General features: G+C 33.4%; 2 protein-coding genes across 3 annotated transcripts in view; one reads left to right on the plus strand and one right to left on the minus strand.

Annotated features, from left to right (window-relative positions):
- Positions 1-15,667, plus strand: part of LOC118444947 (uncharacterized) — a 291,906-nt gene that overhangs the window by 108,023 nt on the left and 168,216 nt on the right. The window contains exon 3 of the mRNA XM_035873760.2: positions 9,300-9,359. Coding sequence (XP_035729653.1) covers positions 9,300-9,359 — 60 coding nt within the window. The remainder of the gene's footprint in view (positions 1-9,299; positions 9,360-15,667) is intronic.
- On the minus strand, positions 1,559-6,928 carry LOC146873270 (uncharacterized). Of its 2 annotated transcripts, none has more exons than XM_085662438.1 (4): positions 6,712-6,928; positions 3,509-3,617; positions 3,181-3,250; positions 1,559-2,781 (listed from the first exon to the last, which is right to left on the minus strand). In XM_085662438.1, exons 1-4 carry the CDS (start codon positions 6,851-6,853, stop codon positions 1,645-1,647), a joined length of 1,458 nt encoding a protein of 485 aa, XP_085518564.1. In that variant the 5' UTR covers positions 6,854-6,928; the 3' UTR covers positions 1,559-1,644. The 2 variants fall into 2 exon arrangements, with proteins under 2 accessions (XP_085518564.1, XP_085518558.1); XM_085662432.1 differs by having other exon boundaries at positions 1,564-2,781; positions 3,067-3,250; positions 6,712-6,925.

A 15,667-nucleotide genomic window follows, 5' to 3' on the forward strand; every position in this document is an offset into this window, starting at 1 on the left:
TATTTTTATATGAACAATTAGCCAATTTATACATTGTGGTATTTAACGTATGGTTAATAAAACTTAGATAATATTAGCTTTCTAATATCTCTGTCTCTTTAACGACTTTGTTATTTTAGAAATGTTTGAATTTTCACGAGTCAAACAATTTTCACTCGTTATTTTTACCATCGTTGAATATTCATCTCGTTGAACGATAAAATAATATTCGATCTATTGAATATTTAAAAAAGAGAAAAAGGAAAAACGTTGTTTTATTAACACTGATATGAAAATAATTCGAAAACAGTACTTACACCTGTGTTATTCCATTCGGATCCATGTGGATTCGTTTATCATCATTGTTTAATTCGTCCATTATAAATTCTAATTGATTTATGTAATTGTATTATTCTTTTCGATATATGATATTTTCTTACGAAAAAAAAAAAATAAGCCTCAAGTATATTCTTTAATGTGTGATCATTTGATATTAATAATAGATAGCAAAAATTCGTCGATTCAAAATACATTTCGATTTATGAAACATAAATGATAAATGTTAATCAAATGACTATTGTAATAAATTATGAATTATACGAACGTATCGTTGCTATTAAGTTGGGTTATAAATTTCGATTGTAAATAAATTCGATTCGATTGCGAAGACGTTGGAAGATCGAAACCCTGATGCATAAATTCATAATACGCATTATTCGAATAAGAAAAGGTTTGTTTACGATATCTAAAAGAAAATTAAATGATTTCAAGAAGGAAATTCTACGACAGTCTTTTATGACTCCTTCGCGAAAATCAATTACGTTTGAATCCTGACTCTTCACATTCGAGATGTCACCTTAACTTTGAATCTGTTCAAGCTATTATAAATAAATTTTCCGTAACATATTTAATACAATTCATTGTCATACTCGAATTTTATATTTCTTTGTTTTTTTTTTTTTTTTTTTTTTTTGTTTCTTATGTATGTATATATATATAAGAACATTATTTCAAGATTTATACACGTCGGATTTAAACCGTTTTAAAGGTAACCGAAATAATACTACTTAATTTACGATTTATCGAGCTCTTTTGGCTAGATCTCAGTTACTTTTTTGTATTACGTGCGGATTTATCGCTGTCTCAAAGGATTCCAACCATAGGAACGATCCTTTTCGCGGCTTATCCTGGCCAGAACAAAGTTTTATTCCCAGCCTGTTCTTACCCAAGAAGATCTTTTGCTTTTATGTCCCCTCGTTGAACTGAGCAACGATTACAAGAAGTAGCTATCGTGGAGAGTAAGTCGACGATAGAAAAGGAAGAAAAGAATGGGAGATTTTTCGATGTACGACCAAGTCGCGATAGTGACGATAATGCGGATAACCAATTCCAATTATTGTTAAAGAAAATAATAAAGGAAAGTGAAAAATTAAATGTTCTTAGATACGACTGTCCATTAATCGGCGATCGTCATAATCTTTTTTTTTTTTATTGGAAAATGAAAGAGATAATGAAGAAGGAATAAAGAGAGCATTAGTTTGTTTATATTTAAGAATTTATTCAGGACTTATATATATATATATTATTTAATGAAAAATATTAAAGAACGTTATCGAAAATATCGGATCGATTTTAAACCGAAGGTAAAACCAAAGATTTAAAATTTTAGTTAATAATAATGATAAAATCATAGACGGCATTTTCATCGTTGTCATTCTTTTTGAGTGCATCGATATTTTTTTTGATTAGTTCACAAAGTTTGTCATTATTATTTTCCTCGTGATTTTCCGATTCGTTTTTCGAATCATTCAAGTTCGAAAGATTTTCCAACTGTTCCTTGTCATCTGTTTTTTGGTCGTTAGGATCACTGACATAAAAAAGACTCATCTTAGATTTGGTCTCCTTCGTGGTTTGTTTCTTATATGGTCCTCTCTCCTTCGAGACTTCCATTATATATTGTTTCGATGCCAGTGCCTTCCACGGAAAGATTTTATTTTCAATGATGTCCTTTATTGTTGGTAGAAACACGTCGGGAATAATTTGAAACAATTTTATGTCCGAAGAAGAAATGATCGACGTAACTCGGTCATCTTCTTTGGATTTTTTAAAATCATCCTCATTATCCTCATCCTCTTTTTCCTTCTCCCCTTTTTTCTCATCTTTCTCCTTTTTCTCATCTTTCTCCTTTTTCTTATCTTTTCCCGTTTTCTCATCCTTCTCCTTCTCATCCTTCTTCTCATCCTCCTCTTTTTTCTCTTTTTTCTCATCCTTATTCTCTTGGTTCTTATTTTCCTTTTCGTCCTTCTTTTCAACTTCCTCCTTATTCCCCTCCTTCTCCTTCTCTTTCTCCTCCTTCTTCTCCTCCTTTTTCTCCTTCTCTTTCTCCTCCTTCTCTTTCTTTTCCTCCTTGCCCTTCTCATTTTCTTGCTTTGTCCCATTCAACTTGTCTTTGTCCATTTTCTTAAATTGGTTTTCTTCCTCTTTGTTTGTCATATTCCTTCTCCGATAGTGAAGATGATAATCAACTCTATCCAAAATTTCTTTAACAAATTGCTTTATCAGTGTTATAAGATCTGTTCCGATAATACGTTTTTGAAATTCTGCCACTACGTTCATGTTTATGGGAAGTTGTGGTATCAAATTACGAAATCCCGTCATTCCATCGTTTTCCTTCGTTGATCTATTTTCTGGTTTAAGATACGTCTCATCCGTCGAACCATTATTTTTCAGTTTTTCCTTCGAACTTTCCACTTTTAAAGACTCTTCTTCCCCATTGGCTTCTATCGTAGTCGTATTATTTATCTACAATTGAAAAGAACGATAATTAAGTAAATTCTTTTTTCTTTTTGTTTTTATTTTTTCTCTCTTTTTTTTTTTTTTTTACGCCTATTCGACCGAACTGACATATTGTGGAAAATAAGGGGAAAAAAAAAACAGAAGAAAATGAAAAAAAAAGAAAAAGAGAAGAAGCTCGAAATCTCGAAAGCTCGAAAGGAGAAAAGGTTTGGAAGCTATCCCTTTCGATTTTTATCTTTTCTCTCCTTTACTTGGACATTTCCACGGACAAATGCACTTTCGTGACTTTACCGCATCGGAGGAGTCCTCGATGCTATTGATGGTACTAGTCGCGTTCTCAATGCTTTCAGGAAGTAGGGATCTCTTGAATTTTCTTTTTCTTCGCGGCTTCCATTTTCTTCGTACCTTTGGACTTGTCTCCTCAGTCTCCTCTCCTTGTGAATTTTCCTCCAATGTCGACCTTGACTTTCTTCTCCTGTTGCAATTTCGATAATATATACATTCTATATATATATATATATATATGTACGCTTTTATACTTTCTTTCGTATATATTTATCCAATCGAATTTTCCGATTGTTCATACGCTTTTAAAAAATAAAATTCTTTACGCGAGAAAGGCAGCCTTTTAAACTCGGCCTGACGATAATGAAAAAAAAAGCTCGAATTAGAAAATGATAAAATGCAAAGAAGAGAAAGTAAATTCAGTTATTTATATTAACGTAATTACTACCTTGTAACATAATTCCCTTTCAATAAATCCTCTTGGTGATTCGTTAACCATTCGGTGTCTTGTTTTTCTGATTCGAGTTCATTCGCGAACAACCCGGAAACGGAATTATCTGTAAATAAAAAAGTATAAAACGCATGACCCTCTAATAAGAGGGTGATTAGAAGAGAGGATGAAAAGGAAGACCGATTAAGCAAGCTTTCGTATAGAGCAAAGAGAGTACGGAATAATTCAGTGAAGAGTGAGGACAGAAAGAGAGATAAAGAGGAACAGTAAGAGAGAGAGAGAGAGAGAGAGGGAAAGAGAGAGTGAAAAAGAGACAAGAGAGAAGATTTACGAGCGGTACGTGTGCTCTGCTTGTAGTATCCCTATCAAAGGGAGCCACTTAATGGATCATGTGTCATGCGATCGCGTTCCTCTTAGTCTACAAGATTAAAACTTACGCTGAACTTGGCGTCAAACGGAAAATTCAATCTGAATTTCTTCGGTACGTAAATCTACGAAATTCGGAAAATTTCATTGGCAGATAACTTCGTCGTTAGATTTTTCGCTTCGATGCTCGTTTAAAGATAGTGAAAGGATTAAAAGTACGACTATCGTTCTCGTTCGTAAGTCCGTAAGAGAATACTATATATCCTATCTATCTATCTATCTATCTATCTATCTATCTATCTATCCATCTATCTGGTCTCTCTGTTTTCAAAGGGTACTCGTTACACGTTCGCAAATCGTTGAGTGATCGTCTAGTCGAACGACACGAACGTACTTTGCGGTGCGCGTGCTCGCGTAGTTAGCTCGGCCGTTGTGTTGTCGGTGGACTGGCGTTGTTGGAAGTGCAAGCATCGTAGTAGCATTTACGTACGAGGCTGGGAATCATGTGTTAGCTCGTAAATGTCCGTCGAAACGATTTGCCCGCGAGCTTGCAATCGACTAGCTATTCTCGTTTGGAATCTCTGTCCGCGACTATGGCGATCGCAATCGCTACAAGGAGGGCTGGTCAAAGAGAGAGAAAGAGAGAGAGAGAGAGAGAGAGAGAGAGAGAGAGAGAGAAAGAGAGAGAGAAAGAAAGAAAGGGAGAGCAAGAGAGAGAGAGAGAGAATGAGAGAGAGAGGGAGTGGCAATTTAACGATATTTAATTGTCACCGAAACACGAACGGTAATTGAATAGATAAAAGCGCAGTAACTGTTACGAGAGGACCTCGTACTAACACGTACCATTTACCTTCTCTCTGCTCGATCCCTGCTCTTAACTCTATCCCTTTCTTTTCTTTCGTATTTAGTATATTTATAGTTGATTGTGTTCTCGTTAGATTAGAATATATCTAGAAAAAAAAAAGAACGAAAGAAAGGAAGAAAGAAAGACAGACAACTGTAGGATTAATGCTAATGTTAATATGATATTTTCATAAATTGAGATTTAATTGAAATATCATCATGCTGAAAACTCGAGAAAATTAGAAGGTTATAAGCTATTAATATCTTTCGCAACGCTTAATAAAGTCAATCCACCAACATGTATCATGATTACGGGAAATCGCTGCATTCCCCGATGGGAAAGTACTGATTTTCAAGGGTATATTTTAGTACGTCACGCGATAAGAACGAAACTTAATTATTCCGCCCACGCGCAATTAACTATTCAGGAAGTTGGATCGTCGCTTACCTTCTTCGCTATCGTAATTTATAGCAGAACGGACCGATTAATAACGCGCCAACAATTATATTACATTCTTAAAACAGGGATTAAAATTTTATCTGGCGATTAAAACTCACAAATAATAAAAATTCTCATTCGTTAAGGAAATTTACGAATCATTTGAAAACGAACGAAATCAAACTAAACGACGTTCGAATAGTATGCACACTTTGTTAAAATTATCGATCATTTAATGGAACGTTTTCGTTTGATCGAGTAACCCGATGTCGCAAATATTTTCGAACCTTTCAACGACGATAAAACTAAATCGTACGTATTGCTAGGATATACGAGATATTGATTTTGATGAAGACAATGTAGGATAACATTTGTTTCCCTTCTTTTCTATTTCTTCTCTCTCTCTCTTTTTTTCTTTTTTTCTTTTTTTGTTTTTTTTTGTCTTTCCTTTCTTTTTTTTGTAAGCAGAAGTCTTACTGACCGATCCGTCCAAGTGTGTATAAAGATAAAAAGTAAAGCAATCCGGTGTGGATTTCGCCTTCACTGATTACACCTTATCGATTAGTTTATTTTTCCATCTCTATTGTTCCTTTTCTCTCTCTCTCTCTCTCTCTCTCTTTCTCTCTCTCTCTCTCTCTCTCTCTCTCTTTTTTCTCGTTCGCCCGATGTACGATAACGCTGCCCATTTATCCGTTACATCATAATTTATATTACTAAGATTCGTCGTAATATTCCTGAGACATAACATCATTACACGCCTTCGTTAACACGTGATCTTTCAAAGGAACACTCGGCCTGATTTTACATATCGTCTTTTCGTTATCGCGATTATTTAAATTCTATCCGTATATGAATATTATTTATTATGCGTATAAATATTTCTATTAACGGCCGAACGAAAAGCGAAAGAATATTTTCAACGTGTTTACGAGAACTCCGAAATCTATCGACTTTAATCAGTGTACGTTCGTTTAATCGAAACTAAAGAGGTTGAGCATTGTTCAGAAACAAATTCTCATAAATAATCTGAACTAAAGGAAAATATTGCTAGCTTATTTCCATCGTAATGACACAATATTACTCTCTTACTACGGTTGATTATAAATAATGCGATAATAGATTGGACTGTCTCGTTTCTAAGCTGGCCGCTCGTTTATCAGTAACATTAAGAGTTTCGAAAATACTTGCTTTATGAGAGCGTTGTCATCGAGGAAACCAAAAATATCGTGCCATTGTCCTTCCTTTTAATCCCAACCATCCCATAAATTTTCCCGTTCCGAATACATTAAAACCACGCAACAGACTTAGTAACACCTGCGATCGAGCTTTTCGCGCATTCCTTTTTCATTTTTCTTTTCTTTCTTTTTCTTTTTTCTTTTTTTCTCTTTTTTTCTCTTTCCTCTTCGAAACATCGCAATACCACCAGCTTAGAGAATTTCTCACGGAATTATATCACTGGCTGATGATTTATTCTTGACTTGACATTCTTTTTTTCATTTTTATATAATATATATAATAAATACACACACACACTCACATATATATCACTTACCATACGATCCAGAGACAGCTAGGATGAAGGAGTGTACCAAAAGAAACAAGCAGCTCGCGAAGAGGTTCTTACGTTGGATCGTGACCATCTTGCCCGGGAAACGTCTGTTGTATACTCGAAGAATGTTACATATATCGATCATAAAGACCGTGTGGAGGAGGGGATCGATTTATAGCTCGCACATAAACACCTTGCAATCTGTCTTGCTACTATCATGACGATCACGACAATGACGACGACGACGAGGACAACGAAGGTGACGACGACGATGGCGACGACAATGGCAACAACGAGAACGCAACTTCGAAAACTAAAAATCGACATGATCGATTTTTAATCTGTTAACCGAAGATGACGAGTTAACTCGTCACGAAGTTTTCTCTTCTCTTCTGATAAAGGCATAAATAAGTTATTTTTTGTTTTCTACTATTACTAAACAAAAAAAGGAAAAAAAAGAGGACATTCTATGTCCGAATTTTTTATTTTACGATACATTAATTTATCAAAAATTTGCTATCCTTGTCCCAAAGATATTATTTTTAATCAAAATAAATTTCATATATCCATCATTTACCATTTTAAAATCTCCATCGGTTTATCGGTTTCGTTTAATATCGTTTTTCATTCAAAATGAATAACTTTACGTAAAAAATAAAATTTGTATCCCGTTCAAAAATTAATATAATTATTATTTATTCTTTTCTGAAATGTTATAACTTGATTTTTTAAATTTATCTTAACGAACAAAGCCGATCTTAATTATTTATCGTGCATGAATATTATGATTTCGAAATTTGGTCGTATAAAATAAATCGAATCAGTGGAATATTAATACTTTATTAGAATTGTACCCATCATTCCATATATATGAGGCGATCATTATTATATGTTTAGCTCGGTAATGAGTTGGAACAGGAATCGTATTTATTTTATGTTTTACAATATAATCGGTAATAATAGTAATAATAATAATAATAATAATAATAATAATAATAATAATAAATAATGAATAAATAATGAATAAAAATAATAATTATTTTTTATATCTATAACATTTAATGGATATTTAATTATTGGTACAAAAAGTAATAACACACGTTAGAAGAATAACAATTTCGTGTAAAATTGACGATAAATAACTAAATTTTACTGAAAAATTTCAAGAACTTTTACATTGTTTCTGTTAAGACGTAGTCGAAGTGAAAATTTAAGAAAATAAAAAGAACTAAAAAAGTGACTCAAGAGCATTGTTCTTGACGGGCCTTGACGAGCATTAATACAAATAGATAAGAATTATAAAATTATTTTAGTTGTAACTCTCTGTTCGATTGTAACGCTCTATTTAATATAATAAAATTCTTTATAATATAATTCTTAAGTCGCTAATATTTCGGTATTTCTATGAAATTTAATTGATAAATTAATTTACTTACCTTGGATAAAGAAAGATACATTTAGAACTTACGTTTAGAAACTATAAGAATTATACAGCCTGTCTTCTTAAATTATATATAAGAGATAAAACGAGTAAATCCGAGTTATTTGCTAATTAAATTATAGTGTTGATCATTCAATCACGTGAGATAAATATGACATTATATCAAAAATTTTCAAGGATTTCTAAATTAGTTATATCGAGAAAGATTGTGTAGAGTTAGAATGAAAAAAAAAAGAAAAAAAAAGAAAAAGAAAAGAAAAGAAAAAAAAAGGAAACGAGAAATGAATTTTTTATTTCGAAGTAAAACTTAAATCTTATATCGGTAGAATTCTCGTGAAAAATTCTTTTCGACTTATCTGTTACATCCTGTCTTACGTTTACTTTTTCGAAACATGCCCACGAAGTTTCTCTGAAAATTATTTTTCTACTTGCAGAGATAAGTCAGGTCAGTCTCTTGGGATACATTGCGAACATACGATGATGAAGAAAATCTTGAAGTTTTCTTCGTGGCGTTACTATCGTCGTCTTTCTACTTGTACATCGAATCGTCATAATATAAAGCTAGCTATATATGTTCCTGTAGAATTTATCACGAGCGACGATTTTGTATATGACTTTAACTTCTCGTGTTATCCGTGAAATTATATCGACTTGCTCGATTAAATCGACAAAGCAATAAAGTGCAACGGATAAGACGGTAATATTCCACGTATATATACATAGCACGTATGAGTATACGTGCGTGCGCACTTAAACACAGGTGTGTATATATATATATATATATAAATATATATATATACATATAATGTACGTGGAATAAGTACACAAAAATGCACCGGTAGATTTAATTGTACGGTATGTCCAGCCGCCGTGCAGTATAACGATTCACGGAATTACACGCGAGTAATAAGCAAAGCGAACTTGCCCCAAGCCACTCGAGAGATTATTTTTACGGTACGGTTTCTACGTAGCGACGACTGCACCACTCCTATCTTATGCCTTGTGAACATTTATTATTTGAAATTTCCAAGTACACGTTTACATACACGTGTACTTAGATATAAGTCGTAAAATTACGAAAACGAAGGTCCAGATAACGTTTATAATTTACATTGTGTTAAAATTGAATTATTATTTTTTATTATTTCAGCCGACGATTTTCGGGACAGTCGCCTCGGACCTGAATCCGAAGGATGGCAACAGTCGAAGGGTGAGTAGTTTCTTTTTTTTTTTTTTTCTTTTTTCTTTTTTTTTACTTTCTTTTTTTCTCTTTCGTATTTTCTTATCTCTTTATTTCCTGTATAATACCTCTACAGTTCATTTCGATTTGTTTCAAGTTGTTCTCTTAATTCGAAATCGAGATTAATCTTAAATCTCTTGGGATGATCTCTTAGTCGATCTATATAACTTTTTCCATTCAATGAGAAATATAAAGAGATAGAGAGGGATGGAATATCTCAACACGGTGCAGATTTTTGTCTGTTACGGGATAGAGAAGGAAAAATCTCATGGGATCTTTTTCTTGTTTAATGAGTAAAAATTGCTGCTAAGTCGCTGTTGTACTCACTAACCGTAAGATAGACCAGTCGGTCTAATTAAAAGTAACAGCCGCAGAAAAGTCTACCCTTCTGCGATGAAGAACTTTCACTCCCTTTTCTACGTGATCTTTAACGTCGAAATTACTGTAAATTCAGCTCTTCCCTTTCTCCTAATTTATAATCGTAAAAGAACTAGACGAGGGTGCATTTTCATTTTGAAAATTAAGATCTTCCTTTGTCAAAAGCTTATCAGTAGATATGGTATAACTTGAAAATTTTTAACTATCGGGAATCCTAACTCTCTATCTCTTTCTTTTTTTTTCTCGTTAAGAAATGATCACGTTACTTTGTCATAAAGAATAATATTATCATAACGGTCAAAAGGAAAGCTAATTTAATCAGAAGCGACCGACGTAAATTTCGGTCAAAAGAAAGTTTCGTCGAAAGCTAAATACGCTTCTTGTATTATAATAACGATGATGATTATTCCGCTATGAATAATCGTTTCTGGTGAACGTTAACAACGTCCCATGCGTACCCTGCAGCTAATTAATCACGGTTTCGTCGATATTTTCATTGTATACACACGGCACAACAGCTTTTATCTGCCGTCAAGTCCGTTACATTGTAAAATTAATTGCGCCCCGTTCCCTAGCTAATATTTTGATGGTTTTTAAAAATAAAAGAAAAGAATTAAGGTATTTCGATGGTGAGGCACGTTTATAATGTAGGTGATTCTTCATCCGAAAAGTAAGGATATTTTTGATAACCGGTTTAATCCTATTCACGTTAAAATGAAAACATCGTTATATCTTTATGTTTTTTTTTTCGTGATACTTTTAACGTGAAATTGAATCGTTAATAATCGATAACTTTGATAGATAATTCTGCTTAATAATTATTTTCTTGTTTTCTTTTGATCAAAGTAATAACAAAAGGAAAAGAAAAAAAACAAGAAAATAGAAAAAAGAATTTGAACTGTGACGTATTTTCTCTACGTGCTAAATAAAATGCAACAAAACGTATAATGACAACGCGAGTCGAAAATCGAGGTAAACGTGATCTGCGTATATTATCTCACGTTTCCAAGATAGTATTTCATAAATATATTTGATACATATCGATGTAGAATGAACTCGGGGAGAAGTATGATGAACATATTTTAGTTGGAGAGACGAACGAGTTTCGCAATCATTGACGTGAGATCGCTACAGAAAATGAACCCATACACCAATATGATTACTGTTGTAACCGTGTAACATGCCTCGCAAGAGATTTTGCCGTGATGCGTTTAACGTAATGGAAGAACAAGCATGACGGCGATTGCAAGGTACTGCACAACTCGATTAATATGGAACCAACCGATATTTGCTAACATTCTCTGGAATATTACCATAGAACAAATAAAGTTCGATTCTTTTCTCGAATAACTGCACCGAAACATACGATAAAACGATGAAAGTCAATATTTAACAAAAAAGTGTATATATTTCGAAAATTGTAGAAAAATGATCGTTTTCGTAAAATATGAATTCTCTTTGTGCTATATTATATACTATATATATTATATACTATATATATATATATATATATATATATATATATATATATATATATATATATATACATACATATTAGTCGATTTTATTTTATCAGAAATATATTTTGAATATACATATATATATATATATATTTACGTGTAGAACCCTTTATATATATTTGCTATATGACAGAGAAAATAAATGAAATACGTGACGTACTATAGGATTCTAACAAATTAACAATCTTTAGATAACTATGTTTTCGAGATCACTATATAAAATGAGTAATGAAAATGTGTCATGTAATAAATGAGTCAAGGATATTTGTCATACGGCATATAAGCGTGTTTTGATGTTAGTTAATATATTAGTATGAATATATAGAAATATATGTGTCTGAAAAGTATTTTTTAATAATAAGAAATGGAGAACGAGAATAAAGGATTGCTTGTTGTATTATAGAATTGTATAGGGTCGTAACCATTTTTATGGGCATTGCATTAAATCGCATATAGAGTCGTAAATTCTATTTTATTAAATATATTATTATTTCTTTGATATCACTGAAATATGTCATTTACAGAATCCTTAATTTATACAGTATATTTTGTTATTTATTTTCAATGTGAATTTTTAATGGTTTCATTGTAGTGTTCTTTCGAATGCATTAGTTTACTCTCTTACTCTCTTTTTCTTTTAGTTTTTTATATTCGTTCGTAAAGAGTCTTTGAGGAAGGAAGATGCGGGGAGAGGATTTTTTTTTTTAGAGAGGAAATGAAACGAAAAAGAATTCTTTTCTTTCGTATGAGAACGAATGCCAGAAGGCTCACAGTTATTTAAGCGTAGCTCGCGTATCGTGCGAGCGGAAATCGACAGATGCAAGACTTCTTTCGGGTTCGAGGCATCCGGATGGAAAAGGATTGTGAAAGAAGAAAGGCGAGAATAAGAAAGCCGAAAAAAGACGGGAAAGGATAAGAAAGAGTAGGAGAGAAATACGAAAGCGGGTGGCAAAGAATTCGATGAAAGATTTTCACGTCATATTTGTCGAAGGTAAATATTATTACCTTTTTACCGGTACAAATCAGAATGAACGTGTTTATATTTCTTATTGTGAAAATGTATGCAATAAATGTTCCAATTGAAATATTAAAAATTAATGAATAAAGTATATTTACTAAGAATTTAGATTGTATATTTATTGTGATATTACGTTTTCAAATTATATAATTTTTTATCTTTATAGAAATCTCTCTCTCTCTCTTTCTCTCTCTCTCTCTCTCTTTCTCTGGCGCGTCACATGAATTTTTTTATCATTATTGCAACCGATATTGTTTCGAGCAAGATTATTTCGCATTATGATAAACAAAAGAAAAAAAAAAAAAGAAAAAATAAATAAAAATATCCCGTAGGGTAAATGCAGCAGAGAAATTCATCTAACGATAACAATAGTATAACCGTAATGTCGAATGCTTCCTTTATGATGCGAATCGAGTTGGTTTGGATAAGCCGACAAGTCGTACCACATTTCCTAAAATTGGACTCGCTTAGCGAGCAGAAGTGTTTGCTTTGCTGGGTCTAAACAAAACGCCTTTGTTTTCACGGAAATACGAAGAAGGGAAGGAAAGGGTGAAGACTGATAAGCTCACCCATATGAGATAAGGTTCCATCGTCTAACGTAATAGCAAGGTGTGGTTTTTGATAGACTATAACTCGAAACACAATGTGACTGTCCCTTTTCAAAAAAATAATATCTTATATATTTTGTTACAATTTTATTGGAAGAAACGTGATAACATTTTAATCATACGATAACATTAGAATTAACGAAGTTATCAAGATATTCAAGTATGTTTCACTAATAGTAAGTGTCAGAATTTTTCTATTAACCGTGAAAATGCGAAACGGAAGAGTAATATTACGATGATGGATGATGGATAGACCAAAGGTTACGAGTTGAGAGAAGATAAGAAACGAAGATCGATAGAGCCGTCAGGATATTTTCATCGAGCTTTTTTTTTGTTTTTTTCTTTCTAATATTAATAACAGTTACGGAACTATAATTTTCTACATTTTTATCATCTAAATATCGTCATGTTGATTATGCCAACGTATATACATTATCGGCAGTTGGAAAAATATTTTGGAAAAAAACTATAAGTTTCGAGGATTATTCCAAAGATAATTTCAGCTTGCATTGATATCACGCAAAACGAAGAGGAACTCGAGGATGATGTGGGTGATGATTTCGCGGGAACTATCGTTAGGAAACGGCTTGGGGGTTATGGCACGAGCAGAGCTTCGATCACTGCATTTGATATCATCGTTGCCAACGGCTGGCTCGGTGCTACCAAGCTCATAGATTACAATGTGCTGCGCATACTGTGGCATCGATTGAGAAAGTGAGATAGATAGAGAGAGAGAGGGAGAGAGAGAGGAGGGGAGAGAGAGAGGGAGAGAGACAGAGAGAGAGAGAATGAAAGGGTGAGAGGACCCAAGGGGTGTAACGTGAGAACGTGGCGAGGGAGGTTGCGGTAAAGACGATCGAGGAGATGGATGGAGAAACTACCCTCTTCTCTCGATCGTGCGCCATATGCAAACTCAGTAATAGGATCTATCTTCCCTCGATGATCGCTACCGTTTAACGCTCCATTTTCGAAGGTGTTCCACGATTCTTCCTTCCTTGAAGAATTTCTACGGGCAAACAAAAGAAGATGATAGATGATTTAATTTGACGAATAATATTGAAATTCTTTCCTTTCTTTTTTTGTTTTTTTTTCTTCTTTCTTTTTTTTTTTTTTTTTTTGAACGTTCGTTGGAAAATATTTGTTAATTTTTTATCCAAGTGATTATGATTGAAATAGTTGAATATTTAACTTTATACATTAGGATAAGCTCTCTAACGTCTACGAAAGCGAGTCGGAGAGGTGTTTAATGAACGACTCGACGTTCGTTCGTTCATCTATCTACTTTGAGAAACGAGCAGGCTCTCCATGACGCGAGTAATTACGAATAACTAGCCTTGTCGCAGTTACGCCGAGACTCGATGCTACGGTTAAGTGATAAATCGAGTCCGAAAGCACGTCATATATTGGTTGGTTCTACGCGCCGGAAATGTACTACACAGAAGCATCGAAATGGCGTGTGTACATGTGAATCTAGGTGTATGTGAAACTCACGTGAAAACGTCGACCACGACCGCGCTTGAAACATTGTTGTTGCTCGAGAACAACCCGTTGCAATTAGTAGTAGTCGTGCAATAGTTCGTTAGCCAATGTTGTGTCGATATCGTATACTATATCGATTCGTCGAATTTCTATGATCGATAATATCGAATCGGTAAATCGAAATTGTAAAATTATTTTTAATCTTCTCCAAGGATCATCAAACTTCGAATTCCCACGTACTCTCGTCTTATCTCAATTCTCATTTTGGTACAAAAATTAACTATCACTTCGTGTCGTAAGATTAATTTTTGATCTAAGTATAAGTCCTACTCGGTACATTATACATTTGTAATTTACATGATTTTCTTTATCAAACAAAAAAAGAGATTGGATTATGATACATTCAAAAAAAAAGAAAAAAAAAAGAAAAAAAGAAAAAAGAGAGAAAGAAAGAAAAAGGAAGGAAGAAAAAAAGAACAATTTCAAGATCGATTGATTATGCTTTTATGTTTGTTGGATAGAATCTTTATTCTTTCAAGAAGTAATTAAAATAAAATGTCACCTATCGTGAGTGGGATCCTCGAACAATTCCTTTGCCCAAAGTCCTTCATAGTTGTTGTCCTCGAGATCAAGGAAAGATATCGTGCTAGCACGTTACTAGTAGAAGCAGAAGCAGAAGCAGAAGCAGAAGCAGAAGCAGAAGCAGTGGTAGCAGTAGCATACTATAGAAACTCTACAAAGCTATCTTCGCTCTTGCGTTCTTCCCTGTGTCGACCATACTCATCGGGGAGTTCTCCCGGATTTGCATAATCTCTAGTCGAAATGGCTCGAGCCAAGCCGGAAGCGAGCGCTCGCTTTCTATTCCAGTGTCGCACTCCAATGATATCATCGGCTGCCTCGCGACACCTATCCTACCTCATCCTTCTCTTTCTCCTTCTCCTCCTTCTCCTCCTTCTCTTTCTTCTACTTCTCTTCTATTTATCTATGAAACCATTCGCATTCGACTCTTTAAGCCTCGATTCTGAACGAAAATATTATTATCGTCATTTTCATTGCGGAAGCTGTTTGTATCACCGATATCTCGATTAACTTTGCATATCTATTTTTTTAATCTTCTTTTTTCCCCTTTTCATTTCTATTTTTCTCTTTCTCTTTTTCTTTCCTTTTTTTTTTCTTTTTCTTTTCTTTGAACATATTCATGCAGTATCTCCGAAATAGATAGTTATTGATTTAAAAATTGTTACCGATCAAGTAACTTTTTGATAATAAAAACGA

The sequence above is a fragment of the Vespa mandarinia genome, chromosome 1 (assembly GCF_050613455.1).
Source record: "Vespa mandarinia isolate Hongniang chromosome 1, ASM5061345v1, whole genome shotgun sequence".
In the NCBI taxonomy this organism is placed as follows: domain Eukaryota; kingdom Metazoa; phylum Arthropoda; class Insecta; order Hymenoptera; family Vespidae; genus Vespa; species Vespa mandarinia.

Bases quoted from the DNA above. Each gene is read 5' to 3' on its own strand.
- LOC146873270 (XM_085662432.1), bottom strand. From the start codon at position 6,853: ATGATCGATATATGTAACATTCTTCGAGTATACAACAGACGTTTCCCG. The intron at 3,251-3,508 runs GTAGTAATTACG...AAATTGCAACAG, and splicing joins AAAGGGAATTATGTTACAAG to GAGAAGAAAGTCAAGGTCGA. The intron at 2,782-3,066 runs GTAAAGTCACGA...TTTCAATTGTAG, and splicing joins TCGAGGACTCCTCCGATGCG to ATAAATAATACGACTACGAT.